The sequence below is a fragment of the Monodelphis domestica genome, chromosome 8 (genome assembly GCF_027887165.1).
Source record: "Monodelphis domestica isolate mMonDom1 chromosome 8, mMonDom1.pri, whole genome shotgun sequence".
Taxonomy (NCBI): Eukaryota; Metazoa; Chordata; class Mammalia; order Didelphimorphia; family Didelphidae; genus Monodelphis; species Monodelphis domestica.
In genome coordinates, this window is record NC_077234.1 from 211324703 (window position 1) to 211352481 (window position 27779).

Consider the following 27779-nt stretch of genomic DNA (forward strand, 5'->3'; position numbering starts at 1 on the left):
TGCACCCAAAGAGAAAGAGAGGAAGGCAAAGAAATCAAAGGCTAATGCAAAGGGAAATGACAGTGACAAGGATACTAAGTCTGAAAGTGAACCTGAAAAAATTTTTCCACTAAAGGAGGTCACTAAATTATCAAGTACAGCTGATATGTTACAATCAAAAGTGTATAGACAGTTTACAACCTAGGAACTTGATTCACTGAAGAAACAGGTTCCAAAATTTATCGATAAACCCTTTAAGATGCAGAAAGAACTCAAAACGTGCTTTCAGGATCTTTGACCCAGATTTCCAAGATGTAGAATTTCTCTTGTCTGAACTGTTTAGTCCCCATGAGCATCACCAATTCATTGAGAAGACTAGGTCAGAAAACAGTCTGACTAGTTGGCCCACAGAGGAGCAAAGGGAAGATCTTGATTTTGCAAATTCCACAAGCATGACCTACTTAAGGAAATGTAGGGAAGACTTGCTCCAAGCTATTCAGCTCTGTTGCTTGAAGCCCAATGCATGGACAAAATTTGATAAACTCATGCAAAATACAGAGGAACATCCAGCTTCATTCATAGATCGTCTCTCTGAAATGGCTGAAATCAATTATGGGTTTCAAAGCAAATAGGAATCTAATAGTCATGTGAGAAGACAGTTTTTTAAAGGATGCACACCTCACTTAAAGAATTTTTTTAAACATTACTTCCTAAAGTATGATACTGTGAGTCTGATTGAATTACATGAAACCTCAATGACAAACAAATGCAAGATTTAAAAGAAAGATTAGAAGTAACAGAGAAAAAATTAAGAGACAAGGAGATTGAGGAAATCAAGAAACTAAATACTGTTAGGACATACAAAAAACCTACTTACAAACCAAAAACAGTACAGAGAGAAACTAGACAATGCTTTTTCTGCCACAAGAAAGGACACCTGATTAAAGACTGTTTTCTGAAAAAGAAATATGAAGTAAACAACAAAATCACACAAGCTAGATACAGAAAGCAAAATCCCACTTGCTGTTCTCATTGTAAGCTAAAATCAATAAAACAGGCAACTGATTTAGAGGAAATGCAATGGGCTATTAAATCAGGAGCCAAACCTAAATATTCAGACATAGTTAGGAGATAATTATGAAGCCAGGCCTATAATGTATGCAGTTTGGTACATGGAGATAGAAAAAATGGTGTAAAAGAGACTCATGTTAAAAGAAATGATGGGGAGCAGCTGGGTAGCTCAGTGTGTTGAGAGCTAGGCCTAGAGACGGGAGGTCCTAGGTTCAAATCTGACCTCAGACACTTCCCAGTTGTGTGACCCTGGGCAAGTCACTTGACCCCCATTGCCTAGCCCTTACCACTCTTCTGCCTTGGAGCCAATACACAGTATTGACTCCTAATTGACATTGACTCCAAGATGGAAGGTAAGGGTTTAAAAAAAAAAGAAATGATGATAGACTTAATAGGAAACAGAAGAAATGTTAACTAGTATCCATCAAATATACCCTCCAGATATCATCTATTACAATACCCTGCCTTATGCAAAGGAATTTTGGGGCCAAGTTTGTTCTATATAATTACCCAACATTCAGTTCTAATAGCTTTGTAGCTATTGTATTGATTTTATTGTACTATATTTTTGTTTTTCTAGCTCTGCATACTTCATTTTGCATCAATTTTTATAAGTCTTTCCATTATTCTCTATATATTAAATCATAATTGTTGTTTCTTACAACAATATTCTGTTTCATTTATGTGCCACACTTGTTTAGCTATTTACTTAACTGTAAAGTCTGATAGTTTTTTATCAGTCTTCCTCTTTCTTGACCACTTTATGGCATTTAGCACTGCTGATCATCTGTTCTTCCTGGATATTCTCATTCTCTCTGGGTATCTTATAACATTGCTCTCTTGGATTTCCTTCTGATCCCGCTTTTCCTGTCTTTTTTGCTAGTTTAGCTTCCATATCACACGTCCTATAACCCTTCCATATCATACTTCTTGTACCCCAAGGCTCTGTCCTCTCTCTAAACTCTTACTTGGTGACCTTATCAGTACCCATGAATTTAATTTTTATCTCTCTGAGAATGACTAGAGTACTCAGACCAACATTTAATCCAAAGAATCTTTGAAAGGACTGACTGAGGCCAATAACTAAAAGAATGGGTCAGCCAGTAAATAAAGGGACCAAAGAAATATGATGGTCAAATTCTATTACTGGTGTGTTTATTTTGAGATGACCAGAATTACCCACTAAAATAAATGTGAAACTCAGTAACATTCCCCTTTAAATAACAAAGGCATCTAGGTGCCTTCAGTGGTTAGAGCTCCAGATGTGAAATCAGGATGACTTGGGTTCAAATCAGTCTCAAACACCTACCAGTTATGTTATCCTGGACAAATCATTTAACCTTTGTCTGCCTTATTTTCGTCAACTATTAAATGGGATAATTTACCTCCCTCTAAGAGCTGCTGTGAGGATCAAATGAAATAACATTTATAAAGTGCTTAGCACAGTGTATAGCACATGATATGTACTTAGTACTTCTTTCTTTCCTTCCTTTCTTCTCTAGTACATTTCCTGGTGGTTATTAAGATTAGGAATAGGCATCATGTGATATCATTGATAAAGGTAACTACTAGTTAAAGAAGCTCCCTCTACTTCTTTGAAAATATAGTGTCAGAAAAACTTAGTTTCTCAAAGTTATTACCATAACAATTCTTTAAAAACCTGATGATTACATATTTTGCCCCAAGATAGCAGATTAGGGAGAAATTAGAATAGTTATATGAAGTGTCCATAATATTTTATAGTTCATGTTCTAAGAAACAAAAATATGACTATATTTGGTTTTTAACTACAAAAAAATACTTCAGTTTGACTAGTTCATTCTGTGAATTTCAAAACTACTCAATCCTATTCAGACCATTCTTTAGAAGATGGGATTTAGCTATTTTCTGATCAATAACAATAGAGATACTTGGAATAACAGAATCAGGTCTTGGAAACTACAATCTCCACCCTACTCAGGGTAACAAGATCAGGACGGGCTGCAGCAAAATTCAAGATTTAATTATTTGAGAATATGGACTTCAACAGACATATGCAAAAAAGGACAGACCTATGGGAGCTCCTAGGTCAAGCTAGAGCCACCATTGGCACATGTGAGAGACAGGAAGTGAGGGAGAGGACAGCTCAGGAGTTCTTGTGACTTCCTGTGAGGAAGGAGAGGTTGTTGGAGCCTGGTGCTTGGAGTTGGAAGAGCCCGCAGACTGTTTTCTCCATTTTGGTCACGTGAGTGATAGGGACTGATCTCTTTCTTTGCCTTGGCTATCTAGGGCCTTGGGCCCCCTTTGGCTCAGCCTGAGCAGAGTGGGTATTTAAGCCCTATTTCTCTCTCTCTCTCTCTCTCTCTCTCTCTCTCTCTCTCTCTCTCTCTCTCTCTCTCTCTCTCTCTCTCTCTCTTTCTCTCTCTCTCTCTCTCTCTTTCTCTCTCTCTCTCTCTCTCTCTCTCTCTCTCTCTCTCTCTCTCTCTCTCTCTCTCTCTCTCTCTCTTTCTCTCTCTCTCTCATACTTTCTTCCTCCTGTTTGTAATTAAAACACCATAAAAAAAGGTTGGCAGCTGACTTGAGTTTTCATTTAGGAATTACATAGCTGAATTCCTTGGCGACCTTAAATTAATATATATCAGTCTTTTAAAGTGATTTCGATATCACAATTCTAAAACAGATATGTGAAGTTGGAGGAAACACTTTTCTCTCTTTCAAAGCTGGCTTGCCAACCTCTCAGCCTCATTCTTTCATCTCTCATTTATATTTCTGAACTTTCTAGGCTTCTAGAAACAATAGTTAAATACTTTCTTATGCCAGGCTTCAAACTGCCTAAACCTGTCAGGGTGTACCCAAACGTTAATAAGACTTTTATTTGCCATGTCATTACTATAGTGTGCCAGGTATAAGATTAAGAGACCAAAGGATCCTTAAAGTTTAAATGCCTCCCAATGATAGTCGGGCAGTCATTTTGCAGGAAAGCAAGCAGCTGTTCATCCACCCAAGCTTAAAATAGTCAACTGGTTATAAAAGCAACTCTTTCCTGAGTATTCCTCTGGAGCCACAACATTTTCTATGAGGCTGGGTCTGCCCACTTGGACTTTGGAGACACATCTCCTTTGTCTACTTATTCTCCATTTTTCAAATTCCTACAGTAACTTTGTGATCTGTTATTTCCATAGCAATCAAACAGGTGCCAGGCACTGTATTAAGAATGGAGATGCAAATACAGAAAGAAAAGATTTCTGCCAATAGGAACTTTGATTCTCTTGAGAAATAAAGCGTGCGTACACACGTGTGTATGTGTGTGTGTGTGTGTGAAAATATGTACAAAACAATAATGAGGGATGGATGTGGGGGGAGTCAAGAATCTCTTCATATAGAAAATGGTATATAGGCAAAATTTTGAAGAAAATGAGGCACCCTAGGAAGTGGAGATAAGGAGGGATAATACAACTGATTATATAACTTTTCCTACCTAGAGTTCTTATCCAAGTCATTATTTGAAATGCTTATAGATAAGTCAAGAATTTATTAGCTTTTTGGCAATACTAAGGTGTCACCACTATGTACCACAGTCCATACCTCCCCAAAAAGGATGGGACAACTCTGAAATTAATGGGAATACAAGAAGATAGCATTACCTTCACACTGTGGCTTCACAAGATCTAACATTTGACAAAGACAATCTTCAAATGGTAGGGGCTCAATAGCCATATTATCTAGTTTTTGGCACTGTTCCTCATAGAAATACTCCAGCTCATACATTGATAATGCTCCATCGCCATCAAGATCCATGCAGCGAAACCAGTATTCAATGCTGAAATTATAGATATGTTAATGGCCAAAAAAAAAGCTTGGCTTTCCCCAAACATTTTATAAAAAGTAAACAAAATTTTATAAAAAGTAAACAAAAAATGGTTATCAATTACCCACAAAACAAATCACACAGAATATATATGTATATATTAAATATATCAGAAAAATAAAATACCTGGTTGGAGTTTTTTTATCTTCTTCAGATATCAAAAACCAGACAAAATCAGCATAGCTTATTTTTCCTTCTTTCTGTACTTTTCTGCCCCTTTAATACAGTGAAAAAATTAAGAAAAAGATTATTTTTAATGAGAGAAAAAAAAAAACACCTGACATTTCAAGTAGCACCAGCTAAATAGCCCCCTTCCAGCTATTATATTTCTTACGTAAATCCAAAAATCTGGGTAAATAATAAATTCTGGTTGATTTCCAACTATCTGCCATATTCTCAAACACTGGAAAGTATATGAAGTATAAAAACCTGAAAGGTCGGAAAACAACCTAATTTCTTTCATTTATCATTCATATTATTCATATTTAATATAGCTGACTATTGCATTTGAATGCTTCAGTTTTTTACTGATTTAAACTGTCTGATATACAATTATATAATGTACACACACACATATCCTAAGTCTTGTGATTTAACACACCCAACTTAAAGTAGCCTGCAAATGTTTTATATATGTTGGTTCTAACAATATACAGTTGTGTATATGTTTGAAGTGGCAAACCACAAGATGAAGTGATGGAGATGAAGCAGTAAAAATTTAAGTTCAGGTTGTTTGACTGGTTGAGTTTACTTTTAAAATTTCATCCAAGATTACAATTCCAGTTGCTAAAGGGGAAGTTAAAGGACTCAAAAGGGTCATTTTTCTCTAAAAATTTGTTCCTTTTTCTGACCCTGCTGACAAACTTTGTACCTTTCTTGAGTTCTTGGTTCCCTTTTCATTTGATCATTCCCTGTATCTTTTGATCCTTCTAGCCCCTCTGAAACAGTAATGCAAAACATTCAAGCTCTCTTCCATCAAATGGTTTTTTAAACTGAAAAATTAAGTGGGAACAAATACACAAAGCATACATACACACTAAAACTACTATAACATTATTAGAAAGAGCAAGGCACTTTAAAGTTTCCTGACATTTTTCTAAATATTTATCTCCCCCAAAACCTTATTTTTCCTATCTCCCCTCCTGCCAATGAAGTACAGATGAAAATCTAATTTGTATACTCAGTTTTAGTTTTGTCTCTTAAGTTTGAATCCTACATCTTCAACTGCCTTGTATAAGTCTTGACCTCAATGTCCCAAACACATTTTTTCATATTAGTCTCAAAACTTGGCCCTCTTTCTAAATTACTTGTTTCTATTAATGGCACTACTATCTCCCTCCTCGGAACCAAAATTCCATTTGCTTCTTATTCTTCCCTCCCTCATTTTTCATGTTCAATCAATTGCCATGCTCTGTCAATTCTACTTCCATAACATTTTTCCCATATGTCCCTTTCTTTCCATTCATAAAGCTACCTCCTTCATCACATTGAGCCTTGACTAACCTTTAGTAATTTTCTTCTCCCATACATTCTCCACACAGCTATCAAAATAATCCTTCCAATGCATAAATTGTTGTTGTTCATTCATGTGTGACTCTTCATAACCACCTGGACTGCAGGATGCCAAGACTGCCCATAAAGTTTTCTTGACAAATAATACTGGAGTGGTTTGCCATTTCCTTCTCCAGTGGATTAAGGCAAATAGAGGTTAAGCAACTTGCCTCAGGTTTAACATGGAACACAGCCCAAGTATAAACTTGGAAGCCCATAGAAATGAGATTGGGGGCAGAGAGTTATCTTAGGGAAGCCAGCTAAAACTCAGGAAAACTAACTAGAAGTTGGTGGAGGAATAAGAAGAGGTGAATTAGGGAGGACAGTATGAACTCCCTCACAAAAGGGGGAAACCTTGCCAAAGAAGTAGATGCCCTAAAAAACAGAATGAAGCAAACAGAACTCAGTGTTTCAATGGAATAAATATTTAAACAAAGTAAATAAAATTATATATATATATATATATATATATATATATATATATATATATATATATATATGATATCTTTTATCAAAAACAACTGGTCAGGAAGGAAGAATTTAACAATCATCAGACTTCTTGAAAACCATGACCAAAGAAAAAATTTGGATACCTTACTTAAGAAACTATAAAACAAAACTTCCTATATCTCTCCAAAGCAGAGGGCAATGTGAAAAAGAGAAAGAATCAACCAATCCTTTTCTGAAAGAAATTCCCAAATTAAAGTATCAGAGCCCAAACCTATAACTTCTAAATTAAAGGGAAGAAAATGCTACGAACTGAAAAAAAAAGTACAATTACCAATGTTTTTATGCAATTACTATAAAGGAGGAAAAAAACAACTTAGAAGCAATTTTACAAAGGGTTAAAGATAACGGCCTAAACCCAAGTATCACCTTTCCTAAAAGCCTGAGTATAATCTTACAAGGGGAAAAAATAGACATTTAATAGAGCAGGAACTTTCAAGCACGTCAGATGAAAAAATTAGAGCTGAGAAGAAATGCACATGCAAGAGTCAAGACAAAACTAGAAAGATAAATATACTTGAGCAATTGGAAGAGGCTACAATAAAATGTTTACTAAAAGGAAGGGCTAAGTTTCCCTCAGAATTCCATTATCTTTAAGGACTAGAAGGAATTATGAGAATTATAAGGCTATTGATTTTATTCTAGAAGAATGGAAAGGTATAAAAAATGGAATATATAGGAAAGAAATGAGGAAGAGGGAGGAACTTAATATTTTGCAAAAATAGGATGTTTAAGAAGAGGATATAATCATGAAGAAAGGAGAATCTCATAAACTCTTATTTGAGTTGTATAAAGGACTGAACACATATAGAAATATATTTGGCTCTATTCTCATGAATGAAGACAGAATAATTTAAAACTTGAGAATTACTGTATCAAAGAAGAAATCTTAAATAATTTTATGAAAAGAATGAGAATATAAACTTAACCCTTAAGAAAAAAAAATTTCTATCCCCAAACACTCTTAATAAAAAACAAAGAAGAGATGAATGAATACAGCATTCAACTAAAACACTATAACCAAAAAAAATCCTCAAACAAAAATAAAAATTTTGAAAATTAAAGAAAGCATTAATAAAACTGAAAGCAAGAAATTTTAATAAATAAAACTAGGATTTGTTTTGTTTCAAGAAAAAACCCACAACAATAAGCATGATTGACAAGTAATATGATTTAACAAGACATAAAAATTAAATTGCCAGGATCAACAATTATTAAAAATAAATTCAGGACAAATGAAGAAAAAAATACTTACTAGAAATCATTTTGCCTCTCTACTGTACTTGTGTGCATCCACTATGTATTTATCTATATACAGTTTCAAAGAAATAGTGTGTACCAAAAGCCATTCCCTAAGTGGTCAAAGGATGTTAAAAAAGTTCTCAAAAGAAGAATCATTAATGTTAATCAAAACTACTCTGGCATCCTGAAAGTTGACAAAAATGACAAAAGATTGCAACAGTCAATGCTGGAAGGGTTATGGGAAGATTTGTTATGATATGGCACATCATTGGTGTATCTATGAATCTGTACAACCATTTTGGAAAGCAATGCAGAATTATGCAAATAAAGTGACTAAAAGTACTCTTTTTCTTGTTCCTTAAAAACAGTCCTATCTCCTGATTCTAAACATTTTGCTATTCCCAATACCTGGAATGGTATCCCTTGTCATTTCCACTTTCTGATTTCTTCAGCTTCCTTTAAGTCCCTGATAAAGTCCCACTTTCTACAGAAGTTTTTCTGAATTCTAATTCTTTCTAGCATGTTCCCCAATGAATTTATTTCCAATTTGTTCTTTTTATAGCTTGTTTCTATGTTGCCTCCACCATTCAATTGTGAGCTCCTGAAGTGCATGGTGCCTGGCATATAGTTGATGCTTAAAAAATATTTGCTAACTTTTAATGCAGAGATCCCATTATTTGGGCTATCATAAGAAAAAAAAATCCTATAAGCATCAAAATATTTATAGCATCACTTTTTGTGGTAGTAAAGAAATGGAAACAAAGTAGATGTCCATTGATTTGAGAATGGATGGTACATGAATGTAAGAGAGTGATAGTGTGATAAAAGAAACAACAAATATGATGCAGAGAAAAGAGAGTCAAGAAAAAAAATATACAATAACAACAAAGTAAATAAAAAGAATAATCACAAACACAGAAGTTGAAAGTAAATATTTCATGGGCAAGGAGATGGCTAAGTGGATAGATCTAGGGCTCAAGACAGAAGTTCCTTGGTTCAAATTTGGCCTTGGATACTTCCTAGCCAAGTCACTTAACTTAACTGCTTAGCCCTTACTGCCCTTCTGCCTTAGAACCAGTTGGTTCTAATATAGACAGAGATTTTTTTAAGTCAATTTGACAAAAATTATAAAGAACAAACTTGGCTCCAAGGAAGAGATATGAGAAGATAATAGTCCTAACCCATTCCCCTGCAGATGCCAGAGGTCCACAGGAGTTGAACATTACATATATTTTTAGACTTTTCCCATATATTCATCAATTATATGATTTACCCTCCCTGCCCAATATGATATGGAATTCTCTGGGAAGGGGAAAGGGAGGGAAAATGGAAGAAACTATGGTGGTATAAAAACAAGAAACAAAAACATTTTTTAAAAAAGGAGTTAATTTGAATATTAATAAACCAGTAAACTGGCTAAAAAAATCGGAACAGTAGGAATCCAACCAAATCTCTTTGATAAGTATGGTCTTGATATGGAAACTAGGAGGACAAACACAGAAAGACTTATATTAGGGGATTTTTCTTTTAATCAATAAAATTATTAAGTGTTTTATTAAGGGACTATGGGGACCAAGAAAATTTGCAGAAGCAGTGGTGCTTGAGGGCCCTGGTGGTGGCTTGGTGTGGAGATGAATACTTGAAGCCAATCATAGACATGAACTGAAGATGCAGTGACCACATCTAACCTTGGATTGTAGGACACTGGAAGAACCAAAAAGTCTAAGACCTCCGAATAGAATTCAGAAAACAATAGCACAAAAAAACTTTAAATATGGACATTATCTTCCACAGAGCTTGATCCTAATATAAAGTCAACAGTCAAGAAATAAGCCATAAAAAAAAAAGCAAACAATCAAGAACTCGACCATAGATAGCTATTATGGTTCTAAAGAAGATCTGAGTTCAAATTAAACAGCTACCTCAAAGGTTTAAAAAAAAATACAAAATGGTTAAAAGTCCAGAAGAATTCTTTGAAGAGTTTAAAAGGATCTAAAGAGATATAAAAGTTTACTGAAGACAATAACTTCTAAGAAATTAGAACTGGGTAAGGGGAAACTACTGACTTCATAAGATATCAAGAAAAGAATCAAAAGGATGAAAAAATAGAAAAGAATATGATTATTTCATAAGTAAAACAACTGATCTTGAAAATAGGAAATATAAGAATTATCAGAATACTTGAAAGTTATAATAAAAAAGGAACATAGATACTGCATTTCAAGAATTATTAAGGAAATTTACCCTGAAGTTCTAGATCAAAAAAAATCCACCAATCACAGCCTGAAAGAGACACTCAAATAAGAACTCATAGGAACTATGATTATAGCTAAGTTTCAAAGCTCCAAGGTCAAGGAGAAAATTTACAAGCAACTGGAAAGAAAAAAAAATTTAAATTATGGAGCAACTGTCAGGATACCACAAGATTTAGCAGTTTCTACTTCAAAAGAACCAAGGATATCCTATCTACAAAAACGAAGGAGCCAGGTTTGTAACCAAGAATAACCTACCCTGAAAAACTGAGAAAAAACTGAGAAAAATGGATATTTAATGAAAAAGGAAGGACTTTCAGGTATTCTTGAATAAAAGATCAAAACTGAATAGCAAATCTAACATAAAAAGATAAACGTGAAAGTCTAATTATAAGGGATTTAATAAGGTTAAACTGTTTACTTCTTATATGGGAAAATTCTATTTGTAACTCTTAAGAATGTGATAGAGTAATTTGACTTGGGATTGAGTACACTGATGGGGTAATCCTGAAAAATAAAATAGGGTAGAGAAATGTAAAAGGAAGCAAATTATCTCATACAAAAGAGGTATGAATGGAAGAACTGTTAGAGGGGAGGGAAGAGTGAAGTGGAGGATGGGTAAGGTAGGGACCCTATTCTTATTGGACTGGGGTTAAAGAAGGAATTTATATATATGTGTGTGTGTGTGTGTGTACACATATATGTATCTTGTAAGGTACAAATTATAAAGAAATAGTAGGCTAAAAGAAGGACTCAGAAATATGTTCAGATTAGGGATGCAATGGTCAGAAGTAAATCGGGCTTTTGAGGAAAAAGAGATTTAAAAAGGAAAAGAGAGAAGTATAAATATGAAAAAGCAGGATGTAGGGAAATATACTAGTAATTATAATTTTGAATATGAAGAATTCCCCCATAAAACAGAAACAGCAGAATGTATACAAACCCCAAACCTGACAATATGTTGTTTACAAGACACACATTTCAAAATGAGAGACATATAGAGTAAAAATAAAAAGCTAGAATAGAGCTTATTCTGCTTCAACTGATGGGAAAAAAGCAGAGGCAGCAATCATGATCTCAGACAATGTTAAAGCTAAAATAGATTTAATGAAAAGAGATAACTTTTTAACTACATTGTTAAAAGGTACCAGAGTAATGAAGTACTGCCAATACTCAATACATATTCACCAAATATTATAGCATCCCCATTTTTAATGGAAGTAAATGAATTTTAAGTATAGGTACCAAAACTATAATAATAGGATATTTAAAACTTCTGCTCTCAAAACTAGATGAATCAAACCAAAAATAAATAAGAAAGGAGTTAAAGAAATTAATAGAATCTTGACTAAGGTAGATATGATACACATGGGGAGAGAACTGGCTGGAAATTGAAAGGAATATATCCTTTTCTCAGTCGCACATGGCACCTTGACAAAAATTGACCATATATTAAGGCATAAAATTTTATAATAAATACAGAAAATAAGCAATATTAAATATATCTTTTTCAGAATTTCATAAAGAACCATAGAAAGATATTAAGAAATTAATTGGAGTCTAAATCTAATTTTAAGGAATAAGCAAATTAAGGAACAAGTCATAGAAACAAATAATTTTATTAAAGAGAATAATAATAATTATATAACATACTAAAACTTATGGGATACAGAAAAACAGTAATTAGAGGGAAAGTTAACTTACAGATAAATAATTTATAGAGGATATGTATAAATAATTGATATCTATAAACATCCATAAAATGTATATCTCTACCAACAGAAAAGGAGCAGATCAATGACTTGGGTATGCAATTTTTTTAAAATTAAAGAAAAAACATTTTTAAATTCTCAACTAAACACCAATCCTGGAAATTAAAAGTGAAATTAATAAAAGCAAGATGTAACAAAATCACTAAATTAATAAAACTAGGAGTTGGTTTTATGGGGGGAAACAATAAAATGGATAAATCACTGATTAATATTTTAAAAAAGAGAGAAGAAAACCAAATCACTAGTATCAAAAATGAAAAAAGGTGAATACACCATTAATGAAGATGAAATTAAGGCTATTATGTTATTAGGAGTTAGTTACCCAATTGTATGCCAACAAATTTAATAATTTAAGTGAAACAGAATACTTAAAAAACATAAACTGCCCAGATTAAAAGATGAGAAAACAGAATATCTAAATAAAACTATTTTAGGAAAATAAATTGAACAAGCCCTAAATGAGTTTGCTAAGAAAAAAGCATCAGGACCCAATGAATTTACAAGTGAATTCTACCAAACATTTAAAGATTAATATTATTCCAATTCCAGTATTAAATATATTATTTGAAAGAATGTGCAAAAGAGTCCTACCAGACTCCTTATGCAAAACATTTATGATGTTGATACTCAAGTCAGGAAGAACAAAACCAGAGAAAATTATAGAAAAATTTAAAAAATTATTTGTTCCCACACTAGAGAAGGCATGATTTGACACACAAAAACAATGTATATGTAAAACTTTACCTTGCTTATATCTATTTATCAGTTTTTTCTCTGGTGGTAGACATACACAAGTCATTCTTCAAACAATATTTCTGTTTAGCCATTCCTCACTTCATGGGCATCCCCTCAGTTTCTTTGCTACCACAAAGAACATTGCTCTAAATATTTTAGAACATGTAGGTTTCTCTTCCTATTTTCCCTGCTCACCTTAGGGTTTATTAATTTATTAATCTAAGAGTTGCATTGCTGGGTCAAAAGATATACACAATTTTTAAAATCTTTTGGTATAATTCCAGATTGCCCTTCAAAATTGCAGACCAATTTCACTAATCAATATTGATGCAAAAATCCTAAACAAAATACTAACTACAAGACTACAACAATATATCACAAATACATTGTGACCAAGTGGAATTTATACCAGGAATTCAGGACTGGGTTAATATGAAGAAACCTATTAACATAACTGATTATATTGATAATGAAACAAAAATCACATAATTATCTTAATAGATGCAGAATTTTTTAAAGAACTTCTGCTTATCGAATATTATTCCATTGAATACTGTTGCCAAAATACTGAATAAAATATTAGCAGACAGGCTACAATAACATATTAAAAGATTATGCCCTATAACAAGGTTGTATTTATACTAGGAATTCCAGAAAACTACAAATAGAATAAAATATTTTGATAATGAAAACAATAAAAATTACACAATTACACAATAAAAGTTTTTGACAAAATTCAATGTTTTCAGTTTAAAAATGTAAAAATAGGAATAAACTGACTTTTCCTTTCTATGATAAAGAGCATCAATCTAAAACAACAGCTAACATTATTTATAATAAATATCAAAGGCTTTTATAATGAGATATGAGGTAAAATAAGCATGTCAATTGTCAGTGTTATTTTTTATTTATTAAACGCCCTTACTCTCTCTGTCTTAGAATCTATATTGTGTATTGGTTCCAAGGCAGAAAAGTGGAAAGAGCAAGGTAATGGATGTTAAGTGACTTGCCTAAGGTCCCAATGCTAGAAAGGATCTGGGGCCATTTTTAAACCCAAAACTTCCTGGCTCCAGGCCTGGTTCTCAATCCACTGAGTCATCTAGCTGTCCACACCCCACCCCACTCCCATTATTTTTGGAAATAGTGAAAAAGGGTGTCCTAAAACTTTTTGTGTCATGGATCCCTCTGGCAATCTGATGATGTCTATGTACCCCTTCTCAAATGTTTTTAAATGTACAAAAAAGCAGGGTTACACAGAAACTAATTGAATGTGGTTTTCAAAACATTAAAAAAAAAAAAAGTTTACTGGTTCCAGGTTAAAATCCCTTGATATATTGCTGGATATATTAGGTATGATAGATAAGAAAAACAAATTGAGGGAATATAAGCAAAAAGGAAATAAAATTATTGCTTTTTCAGACACGATAAGCTGTATAGATGAACTTAGAACAACTAAAAATTAAACGAAACAATGATTTCAGAAAAGCTGTGAGACAGGAGGCAGTTAAGTGGCACAGTGCGTAGAGCAAGGCCTAGAATCCTGAGCTCCTGGGTTCAAATGTGACTCAGGGTAAGTCACTTAACATCCATTTCCTAGTCACTTAATCCCCATCTCCTAAGACAAAAAGTAAGGGTTTAAAAAAGAAAGTAGTGGGATATAACATAAATCTTATATTAGCAATAATATTCAAGGGGAAAAATAAATTTAACTCAAAATAAGAGAACATATAAAATATTTAGTAGTCCCTCTTCCTAGATACACAGAAACTATATGAATACAATGTAAAATTCTCTTTATAGAAATAGAAATATTATCTAAATGAATAATGCCTATTTATTACCATAACAATTAAACTAACAGAAAAATAAATGAAACTGATTTAAAAGAATAGAAGGGTTAAAATGTCAGCCAGTCAATAAACATTTTTAAAAGCACATATAATGTGTGAGGTTGGGGATATAAAGAAAAGTTCCTTATCTCAAGGAGCTCATAATCTAATGAGAGAGGACAACATGCAAAGAATTATGTACAAACAATACATTTATAGGATAAACTGGAGATAATCAACAAAAGGAAGTTACTAGAATTAAAGGGGATCAGGAAAGACTTCTTATAGAGGATGGGATTTTAGTTAGGTCTTGATATAAGCCGGAGAAGCCAGAAGGTGGAGATAAGAGGAAGAGAATTCCAGGCAACAGAGACAGTAAAAAGGCTTGGTGCCAAGAAATGGAGTATCTTGTGTAAGGACACTTGACAGTAGAAAAACAAATATTACTAGATCCCTGGATATGACATCAGGAGTAAGGTTCAAGATGTTTGGAAAAGTAGGATTAGGCCAGGTCACAGATGGCTTTGAATTCTAAAGAGAATATTTTATATTTTATAGTAGGCTTTGCAATAATTATGGTGAGGTGGCAAGGTCTGCAACAGGATGGTGGCAGTGTCAGAGGAGAGCAGGGGGCAAATTAGACACAGGGAGGGAGGAGGTAGTAAGAACAAGGAGTCAAGGATGGTATATATTGTGAGACTGGGTATGACAGTGGAGGATAGTGGTACTCTTGCTGATAAGAGGGGAATCAGAAATAAGGATTGCTAAGAAGGATTGCTAAAAGGTCACTGAATTTGGCTAATAAGAGATCATTAGTAACTTGGAAAAAAAAACAGTTTTGGTTGAATGATGGGGTTGGAAGCCAGCATGTAGGGAGTTGAGAGAGAGGAAAGGAAGTGGAAGCATTAATTATAGATAGTATTCCTGAGGTGCTTAGCCACAAAAGAAAGGAGAGTTATGGGACAAAAGCTAGGGAGTACAGATGAGTTAATTGAGGGTTTCTTGAGGATGGAGGGAGACAGTCATGTATATAGGCAGTAGGGAGGCAGTCAAAGTTAAAGAGTGGAAATGATAAGATAGGCATTCTGTTGGAGAAGATAGGAGGAAATGGGATCACTTGTACAAGTAATGGAGTGGAGCTTGCCTTGGCAAGAAGGGCAACTTCATTATGCGAGGAAGGAGTAAAAGTGAAGAGAGTAGCAGAAAAATTCTGGGAGATGAGAGCTGAGGAGGAAAGGAGAAGGAAGTTCTGAGAATGACCTCAATTTTTTTAGTGAATTGTGAGGTAAAAGTTCTTAGTTGAGAGGATGGGTAGAGAGGGAGTTGTAGGAGATTAGAGGGATGAAGAAGTTTGGAAAAGTGTAGTGAGGGGGGTAGTTAAATATAGAGGTGTAAAAAGAGTATCTTGCTATAATGAGGATCAGCTGAGATTACATAACAAATTCGTAATATCAACATCATTTCTGCCTATTTTTGTCATTTTCTCCAGCTTTGTTCTGCACATGGATGAGCAAAGGCAGCAGATAGAGCAAAGAGAAAAAGCAGGTAAAGCAGAGAGACATAAGCATTTGTAGTGCCTATAATTTATGAGGCACTGTGGTGAGTGATTTTTACAAATGCGATCTTTTTATAACAACCTTTTGAGGTAGGTGCTATTACCATCTCCATGATGAGATGAGATGAGATGAGATGAGAAAACTGACAGATTAGATGATTTGCCAATGGCCATATCACCAGTAAGTATCTGAGGGTGGGTCTGAATTCAGTTCTTCCTCATTCCAGGCCCAGTATGCTATCCTTTGAACCACCAGCTGTCTCTAACTAGTAAGGGAATTATTGAGGGGAGAAAAAATATGAAGGTATGGTCTAACAGTACCAGATCTCAAACTATACAAGAAAATAGTAATACTCAAAATTATTCAGTACTTTTGGAAAAAAAATCTAAATACTAATCGACAAGAGAAAAAAAAAACCTATGAATTGGGGATGCAACTAAAATTAGGAAAAAAATAAAAACCAACCAAACACAAAAATAGAAATTCTGAAAATCAAAAAGAAGATAAAGAAAACTGAAAATTAAAAATTAAAATGATAAATAAAAGCAGGACTTTTTTTGTGGAAAGAGACTAATAAAATAATAAACTATTTCCCCCCAAAACATGTCTAAAACACTGACTTAAATGAAATGGATGATTACAAAAACACAAAATATCTAAATAAACACAAGAAAGAGAGAATTTTAAGAGTCCAATTTCAGAAAGAGAACAATACATAAAGGAACTCAGAGGAAAAAACCCTGTAAAACTAAATATATTTACAAATTACTTTTATCAAAAAGTTTGGAAAAAACCCAACTAATTATTTCTAATATTAAATAAATCATGTGCAAAAATAAGGAAAGGATCCTGACAATATCCTTCTATGACAGGAATATGATCTTGATACTAAAACCAGGAAGAGATAAAGCTGAGGAAGAAAACTATATATCTCTAAAGAACAGTAATGCAAAATAATTGAAAAATATTAATGGAGTTATAACATAATAAAAAGATATACACTATGACATTTATATCAGGAATGCAGAAACATTAGGAAAAGTATAAACATAATAGTTAAATCAATAACAAAGATAAATATGATTACTTTAATAGATAGAGGAAGAAATCATTTTGACAAAATGCCACATCTTTTGTATGTTAAAATCACTAAATCGTGTGGGAATGAATGAACCAGGGCAAATGGTAAGACAATAAAGTCATGCCTGTACGAATCAATGATACATTTTTACTGAATATCTATCCCTTCCTTGTTATTATATAGCAAACCTCCTTTGTTAATTGCTAGAGTATCTAACAAGTATCCCATTATGTTCCAATCCCAAACCTAAACCATTGAACTAGGTTTGAGTCAGGTCTGACCTGTAACATTTGCTCTTTGTGGGCAGGAATAGATTGGATTTACCTCACTGAAGCTGGGAAGGGTGATGAGGAAGGTAAGTCCCAAATGGTCAGATGTCCTGATACAGAAATTATGTGCTCTGTGGCATTTATGTCTCTGGCAGTGCTTTTAATGGTGTCTGGCACATATCGTGATGTGGGATTACAGAGGAAATTCTTTGTGGGCATTTGGAGACTAGAAACTGTGGATCTCAAAATGAGTTGTGGGTCTTTAATAATCATGACCTAAATATGATGAATGTTGTAAACAGTCATATGCTAAATGTGCACAACCTTTGTATTTGAGTCACACCAGCTGTGGTAGAGCATTGCTTGCTAAAAAACAGAATTTGGGTACTGCCTAAGAACTATCTCTGAATGGACTTCTTGGGAGTTTGTAATTGCTTTATGAATCAATAAGTTTTTATTAAGCACCTAATAGGTTCCAGGAACTTTGCTTGGCACTGGGGACATAAAGAAAAAGAATGAAGTAATCTCTTTTTACAAGAAGCTCAAGTACACATATACAGAATGAATATAAACAAATGAAAATAAATACATAAATAATTTGGGAGTAAGGGCACCAGCAGTTGAGGAGAGGGGGAGAAGAGGATGAAGGCTAAGAGATCTGGACAGGTTTCATGTTAGGAGGTGGTACCTGAACTGTGTTTTGAAGAGAGAGGGAAATTCCGTAAGATAGATGTGAGAAGGGAAATGCATTTCAGGTAGGCAGTGCAAAGGCATTGAGAAGAAAAATGTCTCAGCAAAAGAGAGGCCAGTTTAGACTTCCAAGAATGGGCATAATGTCCAATAAAGCTGGAAAGACAGTTTAAATTCAATTCTTTAAATACAAAACAGAATTTATATTTTATTCCAGAGGCAGTAAGAAGCCATCATAGCTAACTTAGTAGGGAAGTAATATGGCCATGTCGATCCTTATGAAAAATCATTTTGGCATCTGATATTTGACTTCAGTGGGGGGAAAGAAACAAGAAATCTTTAGGATGGCACTGTAAATTTTTTAAAAATCCTAACCTATCTTAAAATTAGTACTGTGTATTGATTCTAAGACAGAAGAGTGGTAAGGGCTAGGCAATGGAGGTTAAGTGGCTTGACTAGAATCACACAGTTAGGAAGTGTCTGAGGTCATATTTGAACCCAGGACTTCCCATCTCTAGGCCTGGTTCTCAATCCACTGAGCTACCTACCTGCCCCCTCATTATAATTTTTAAAGCAAGAATCAATGAAGACATAAAATATGATAGAAGCTACACAAGAAGAAAGAAGATGAGAGGTGTTTTGGAAGAAAAAATGGCAAGATCTAGTAGATGATTAGGAAAAGAGTGAGGAGTCAAGGCTACAGCTGAGCTTCAAAACCCAAGAGAATGGGAAGAAGGTGAGGTAGATTTGTTAGAGAGGAGTGTTTGGACAGGGAAGAACTTGAAAGGTCCATTTTTATATCTTTCCAGGATCTCAAAAATTTCCAAATTTGGGAAATGGAAAAAATGTCCAAATGTGACAAAGGCACCCTCGTTTACTGGTAAAAGACAGAACAACTGTCTCAATGTAAAACAGTCAATGTCCACTATTGCTCTTGAACTGTGATTTGGAAGTGTGATGCTTTTTCTTACAGGCAATTCCAGTGAAAAGGAGGTGAGGAGTCCTAGAGGAGGTCTCCACTCTCACAGAAACAGTTGCTACTAGGCATCTAGAGGAAACTTTCTACCTATTCTGCTTTGTGTCTCCTTAAGAATATATGTAAGCAAACAGGGATACGAAGATGGATATTACTGTGAATTGTAGTGCTTGACTCAGCACAGAAGACTAGTGCTCAGATCATGACAAAAGGAGGTCATCTCTAGACCTAAAACAAGGAGGCAATAAAACACAAAAGTACTGAAACAAAAAGTGGGATCATAGGCCCCAGTATAAACAAATAGGAAAATAGCCTCAGACAACAGCATTGTAGTGCCACTAGTCCCAGTGGAAATGGGTACCAGCAGGGCCTCAAGAGTCAGCAGAGGGAAAGACTTCCGGGTAAGCATGGCAGCCTACACTACAGTACAGCGCAGCACTGAAGATACATGGGATTTGGGTATTTCCACACTATAAGGGAGCAAAAAAGCTCCCACCCAAACTTGAGCTGATCTACCCTCCCCCACCACAACTACAGAGCCAGAGTTAAAGACAGCACACCCCAGAATCAATGAGTGAGGGGCACCCCTGGAGTGATCAAGGGGCAGCTCTAGGTCTTGGGAGCAAAATAGACATTGAAAGAATTCATAGAACACCCTCTACACTAAATCCCCAAAAGACAACTCCTAGGAATGTAACTGCCAAATTCCAAAGCTTTCAAGCTAAGGAGAAAATCCTACAAGAAGCCAAAAAGAGAAAATTCAAATACCAAGGAGCACCAATCAGGATCACACAAGACCTGTGTAAAAAATAGACTCAAATACAGGACTACAATCCCCACGAGCCTTTGCTCCACTTCCCCAGAATGCCTTGTAATCTCACCTGGGCCGAGATCAAGAAGGTATTTAAACTGCGACCAGCTGGTAACAGTATTGTCCACGTGGGCAGAGGGGAGAGAGGAGAGGGAAAGGAGAACCGGTAATTTTCCCTTAGGCTAAGCCTCCACGTGGATGGGGGTATTGACCACAGGGGGATCAGAGCAGGGGAGAGAGAAAAAGGAGAGGAGAAGAAACAGATTTTTTCAAACAGAAACTTAAAAAGCAATGGGCTGTTTAAAAGGATTTTTGACTGTTCTGGTAATTTCATTGATTTCACCTGCGTGCCAGAAGAAACATTCAGCCCAAAGATTCAACTTTGAATTTGAAAATGGGTGGCCCAGCGAACTGGAAGCCAGGCCCAGAGACGGGAGGTCTCTAGTTAAAATCTGGCCTCAGATGCTTCCCAGCTATGGGGCCCTGGACGGGTCCCTTGAACCCCATAGCCTAGCCTTTACTACTCTACCTTCGGACAATAGACATTTAAATGGATAATTAAAAACAAACAAACAAAAAAAAACCCACCCAAGGAACTTTAAAGACTAAAGGCTATATTCTAAGGCATTTCAGACTCCAATGGTTTATAAAAATCTCTGTATTCTATTGCATTTTTTGTTATGGTTTAACTTTGTGATTTTAAATTCATATATTACTGGATTCAATATTATTCTGTGAACTGAAGGTTGATTGAATTTATTTTAAATGTACTTAGTTTTTAAAATTCTGTTGTTTTTCCCCTATAACTATTGAACAAATATTATTGTGAATAAGCCCATATATGAAAAAACAGCCTTTTTCTATTTTGCTGAGGATAGATGGACTTCAGAACTGGTTATAATTGTATTAACAACCTTGGAAAATTTAATGTGCTAAATATCTCAAATGATTTTAAGGGTTTTTAAAATATGATTTTTGGAATTTTTTTTTAACAATCTGGGTTATTTTTGCCTGCCCCTAGCCAATAGTAGCTGAAGTGAAATACATTTTATAACCCCCAACCTTCCCGCATTTCTAAATATGTGAATGGAAGTTGGGCAGTTAATCTCAGGGCATTTGTATCCCTAAAAGCCTCCAAGAAAAAGGAGCACCCCTTTATTTATACTCTTCAGCTCACTATTTTACTTGCACCAGAATGATATATAGATTTCTTGATTATGTTCTTAACCCTAGATGAGTTTTACTTTGTTTTAAAAAAATATATGTTTATACCAAGGTTGAAAGATTGCTATGTTTGTAAAAAATTGTGACAAATGTCCATCAATTCATAGGTTTTAAAAATGTCATACAGCAACTTATGTGAAATATGAAAGTATGTTTGTTTGCTATTATAATTAATTGGGCTATTGAGAATTTTGGGGATTTTGGTAACTACATAGTTGTACTACTGTATTTTTAAAAATGAAAAAATTGTTAACCTTGTTCAATTCATTTGCCTTCTACTCACAGTGATCATGGCCAGATATTAAGAAGAAATGGATCTCATTTTTGGTGAGAAAGTCTTGTAATCTTTATTTTCTTAGCTGACACAGAGTGTCAATGATTATAAGCTATATTTTTGAATTTTTTAAAGCTCTTTTATTATTATATTTTCTTGCATGTGCAATATACTTTTTCAGTTTTTTAATTATTTTTCTCTCCTTTTTATATTTGAAGCACATGCCACCAGCATTAAGATTTTCTTTAACTTTTTTATTTTTCAGTGCTACAAGTTTGAAATATATTTGCTAATGCATGCCCTAAAAAGCTTGTGACTATAAAAACGATGGCACTAATTATTTAAATAAATTATGGGACTTTGCTTAATGATTGTGTCTGATTCTAGGACAAGATATACACAAAAGAGCCACAGCATAGTGCCAATAGAGCATAAGGTCAAAGAGACCAACCAATCCTGGTGAAATTGATGTCACTTTGAGCCTAGACAAAGAGGACTTGAATGTGTTTGGGGTTCGAGGTTGCGGCTGTTTAACATGTGTTAAAAGCAGGTCTTCCTTGTTCCACATTCTACCAAGTACCTCAAAATTGGCTCCCGGAACCTTGGCTTATATACTCTGGTCCCCTTTTCTGCCTCTCATAGTGTGGTAACTTTCTGTAGTCCTGGCTACTGACTGGGTAAATGCCTCATTGCTTAGATCATTTTGATTGGGCCCTGATTCAAGGACCTGTTATACATTTATTTTTCTTTTAACTTGGAATTTTTACACATAAGACTTTGATAGTCTATATTTTCATCCAGAAAATTTTTCTTTTCTTTTTGATTTTTCTGATGTCTTTTTAATATCTCTTGCCAATTGATTCATATACCTCATACCTCAGCCATGCAATCCTAAGTGATCCTTTTTTTTTATATCACCCTCTTAACGGGGGGAATGTAAAAAAATATCATTATTTAAATTGCAAAGTTTAAATTTCTTTTGAGAAGAATTTTAGGTAAAGAAGATGCTACGTCTCTGAATCCAGAAACTGAACTATTGGAGAAGCCACCGTGAAGAAGCCTCCAGACCACAAGCTTCACAAGATCAAAATGAACTTTGGGTGTGGTTGATTGAACATTTATTTGTATGTATACTTTCATGCCAAAGGGGACTGGCTTTTTGTCAATGCGTTCAGCAATTATTGGTTTTATTCTTTTGTTTCTCTTATCCTCAAATTATTGTAATCTTTAAATTGATTATGTTTTTATGATCCTTTGGAAAAAAATTAATTTTTTTCAAACTATCAAACGGGGGTATGTAAAAAATAGACTCGAATACAGGACTACAATCCCCACGAGCCTTTGCTCCACTTCCCCAGAATGCCTTGTAATCTCACCTGGGCCAAGATCGAGAAGGTATTTAAGCTGATTCAAAGGCTCTCTCTGGGCTCTTGGACTTCCGTTTTGGGGCAGGCCTGGTTTTTTTCATAATGTAGGTGAGGTTGTGTCTAGGCCACTCTATAGCCTGGACACGTGTCTCTTATCCTATCTTTTCTTTAATCCTTAATCTTCAATAAACCTCTAAAAAAATATAATACTCCTTGCAGAGAGAAACTAATTTCTACCTGCCTCAGATGCCTCAGTCTCCCCGTCTCCCCTAAATTTTAATCTTTACACCTGGCAGCTTCCACACTGAAGGACTCCAAGGCCTGGAACATGATATTCAGAAAGGCAAGAGAACTTGGTCTTCAACAAAGAATCACCTATCTATCAAAACTGACTATATTCTTCCAGGGGAAAGTATGGGCATTCAATAAAATAGAAGATTTCCAAGTATTTGTAAAGAAAAGACCAGAACTCAGGGGGAAATCTGATATCCAAACACAAAGAGCAAGAGAAACATGAAAAGGTAAATATGAAAGAAAGGGAAAAGGAGAAAAATGTTTTTTTTTTTCTTTATTGAAACTCTCTTCTATAAGGGCTACAAATAGATCACATTATATATTTTAACATATGGGGAAATGTTATTTGTAAAGCTCAAAAATTGTATTTATAATTATAGTAATGAGAAGAATCACTCATAGGGAAAGATTGGAGCATTAAGGGCTAGAAGATGATATGTACAAAAAAAAAAAAAAGAAAAAGGGTGGGGGGGAATCAAGGGTGAGGGGGAATCAATGTAGGTACCAAGAGATACTTGAAGAAGAAATAGAAATAAAATAAATAGAATAATCTTTTTCACACAAAGATACACATGGGAAGGGGAAGGGAAGAATATTCTTATAAGAAGGAGAGGAAGAGAGTGCTAATAGGTAATACTTAAACCTAACTCTCAGTGAAATCAACTCTGAGAGGGAAGAACATCTAGATCCATTGGGATCCTGAATTCTATCTTATCCTATAGGGTAAGGGAGAAGGGTAAACTAAGGGGGGTAGGGGGAGGGAGTGCAAAAAGAGAAGGTAGGAGAGGGGGGAGGGAACATAACAGACCCTAAAAGACAACAACAACAACAACAAAAAGGTAACAAAAAGGGAGGGACCAGAAAGGGAAGCATATCAAGGGAGGGAATTAAGGGGATTGATTAAAAGTAAACCACTGGTTTAAAAGGTTATAGCAAAAGAAGAAAGGATGGAACTAGGAGAGGATATCAAAATGCTAGGAAATTCACAAGTGACAATCATAACTTTGAACATTAATGGGATGAACTCACCCATAAAAGGTAGACAAATAGGAGAGTGGATTAGAATCCAAAATCCTATCATATTTTGTCTTCACACCTGAGGCGGATAGATATTCACAAGCTCAGAATTAAAGATTGGTGCAAGATCTATTGGGCCTCAACTGATAGAAAGAAGGCAGGAGTTGCAATTATGATATCTGACAAAGCCAAAGTAAAAATAGACCTGATTAAAAGGGATAGGGAAGGTAAATACATCCTGATAAAAAGGAGTATAGACAATGAGGAAATATCACTAATCAACATGTATGCACCAAATGGTATAGCATCCAAATTTCTAATGGTGAAACTAGAAGAATTGAAGGAGGAAATAGATAGTAAAAAACTATACTAGTGGGAGATCAAATTTATCTATCGCTATCAAATTTAGGTAAATCAAATAAAAATTAAATAAGAAAGAGGTAAAAGAGGTGAATGAAATCTTAGAAAAATTAGTTAATAGATATATGGAGAAAAATAAATAGGGACAAAAAGGAATACACCTTCTTTTCAGCAGCACATGGTAAATTCACAAAAATTGACCATAAACTAGGTCATAAAAACATGGCATACAAATGCAAAAAAAGCAGAAATAATAAATGCAACCTTTTCAGATCATAAGGCAATAAAACTAATGATCAGTAAGGGTACATAGAGAGCCAAATAAAAAATTAATTGGAAATTAAATAATATGATTCTCCAAAATTGGTTAGTTAGAGAACAAATCATAGAAACAATTAATAATTTCATTGAAGAAAATGACAATGATGAGACATCCTTTCAAACCTTATGGGATGCAGCCAAAGCAGTATTCAGGGGAAAATTTATATCCTTGAGCTCATATGTTAACAAATTAGGGAGTGCAGAGGTTAATGAATTGGACATGCAAATCAAAAATCTTGAAAGTGAACAAATTAAAACCCCCCAGAAGAAAACCAAATTAGAGATCCTAAAAATTAAGAGAGAAATCAATAAAATTGAAAGTGACAGAACCATTGAACTAATAAATAAGACTAGAAGCTGGTATTTTGAAAAAACAAAAAAATAGACAAAGTACTGGTCAATCTAATTAAAAAAAGAAAGGAGAAAACTAAATTAACAGTATCATAGACGAAAAGGGGAACCTCACCTCCAATGAAGAGGAAATTAAGGCAATCATTAAAAATTATTTTGTCCAACTATATGGCAATAAATATGCCAATCTAGGTGATATGGATGATTATTTACAAAAATATAAATTGCCTAGAGTAACAGAAGAAGAAATAGAATTCTTAAATAATCCCATATCAGAAAAAGAAATTGAACAGGCCATCAAAGAACTTCCTAAGAAAAAATCCCCAGGGCCTGTTGGATTCACAAGTGAATTCTATCAAACATTCAAAGAACAGCTAATCTCAATACTATACAAACTATTCAACATAATAAGCAAAGAGGGAGTTCTACCAAATTCCTTTTACGACACGAATATGGTACTGATTCCAAAGCCAGGCAGATCAAAAACAGAGAAAGAAAACTAGAGATCAATCTCCTTAATGAACACAGATGCAAAAATCTTAAATAGGATACTAGCAAAAAGACTCCAGCAAGTGATCAAGAGGGTTATTCACTATGATCAGGTAGGATTTATAGCAGGAATGCAAAGATGGTTCAATATTAGGAAAACCATCCACATAATTGACCACATCAACAAGCAAACTGACAAAAACCACATGATTATCTCAATAGATGCAAAAAAAGCCTTTGACCAAATACAACACACATTCCTACTGAAAACACTAGAAAGTACAGGAATAGAAGGGTCTTTCCTAAAAATAATAAACAGTTATCTATTTAAAACCATCAGCCAACATCATCTGCAATGGGGATAAACTAGAAGCCTTCCCAATAAGATCAGGAGTAAAACAAGGATGCCCATTATCACCTCTATTATTTAACACTGTACTAGAAACACTAGTAGTAGCAATTAGAGAAGAAAAAGAAATTGAAGGTATTAAAATTGGCAATAAGGAGACCAAGCTATCACTCTTTGCAGATGATATGTTGGTCTACTTAAAGATTCTTAGAGAATCATCTAAAAAGCTAGTCGAAATAATCAACAACTTTGGCAAAGTTACAGGATGCAAAATAAACCCACATAAGTCATGAGCATTTCTAATATATCCAACACATCACAGCAGCAGGAATTACAAAGAGAAATCCCATTCAAAATCACCGTAGACAATATAAAATACTTAGGAATCTATCTCCTGAGACAAACACAGAAACTATATGAACACAACTACAAAACACTTTCCACACAATTAAAACTAGATCTGAGCAATTGGAAAAACATTAACTGCTCATTGTCCATGCGTAGGATGAGCTAACATAATAAAAATGACCATCCTACCCAAACATATCTATTTATTTAGTGCCATACCCATCAAACTTCCAAAAAATTTCTTTACTGAATTAGAAAAAAAAAAGAACAAAGTTCACTTGGAAGAACAAAAGATCAAGGATACCCAGGGAAATAATTAAAAAAAAAATACAAAGGAAGGGGGCCTTGCAGTCCCAGATCTCAAACTATACTATAAAGCAGTGGTCATCAAAACAATTTGTTACTGGCTAAGAGACAGAAAGGTGGATCAATGGAATAGACTTGGGGTAAGGGACCTCAGCCAAACAATCTATGACAAACCCAAAGAGCCCAGCTTTTGGGACAAAAACCCACTATTTGACAAAAACTGCTGGGAAAATTGGAAGACAGTATGGGAGAGATTAGGTTTGGATCAACACCTCATACCCTACACCAAGATAAACTCAGAATGGGTGAGTGACTTGAATATAAAGAAGGAAACTATAAGTAAATCAGGTGAACACAGAATAGTATCCATGTCAGATCTTTGGGAAGGGAACAATTTTAAAACCAAGCAAGACTTAGAAAGAGCCACAAAATGTAATATCAATAATTTTGACTACATCAAATTAAAAAGATTTTGTACAAACAAAACAAATGTAACCAAAATCAGAAGGGAAATAACAAACTGGGAAACAATCTTCATAACAAAAACCTCTGACAAAGGTTTAATTACTCAAATTTACAACGAACTAAATCAATTGTACAAAAAATCAAAGCATTCTCCAATTGATAAATGGGCAAGGGATATGAACAGGCAGTTTTCAGCCAAAGAAATCAAAACTATTAACAAGCACATGAAAAAGTGCTCTACATCTCTTATAATCAGAGAGATGCAAATCAAAACAACTCTGAGGTATCACCTCACACCTAGCAGATTGGCTAACATGACAGCTATGGAAAGTAATGAATGCTGGAGGGGATGTGGCAAAGTAGGGACACTAATTCATTGCTGGTGGAGTTGTGAATTAATCGAACCATTCTGGAGGGCAATTTGGAACTATGCCCAAAGAGTGATA

General features: G+C 34.5%; 1 protein-coding gene across 9 annotated transcripts in view; it reads right to left on the reverse strand.

The window, feature by feature from the left end:
- The window catches only part of PPP2R3B (protein phosphatase 2 regulatory subunit B''beta), a 177121-nt gene that overhangs the window by 81800 nt on the left and 67542 nt on the right, over positions 1-27779 (reverse strand). For all 9 annotated transcript variants that reach the window (XR_008914075.1, XM_056807783.1, XM_007501033.3 and 6 more), the window contains exons 9-10: positions 5024-5113; positions 4674-4849 (exon numbers count right to left, since the gene is read on the reverse strand). Coding sequence is in view for 8 of the 9 variants with exons in the window: in XM_056807783.1 (XP_056663761.1) it covers positions 4674-4849; positions 5024-5113 (266 nt within the window). In the remaining variant the exon portion in view is untranslated. The remainder of the gene's footprint in view (positions 1-4673; positions 4850-5023; positions 5114-27779) is intronic.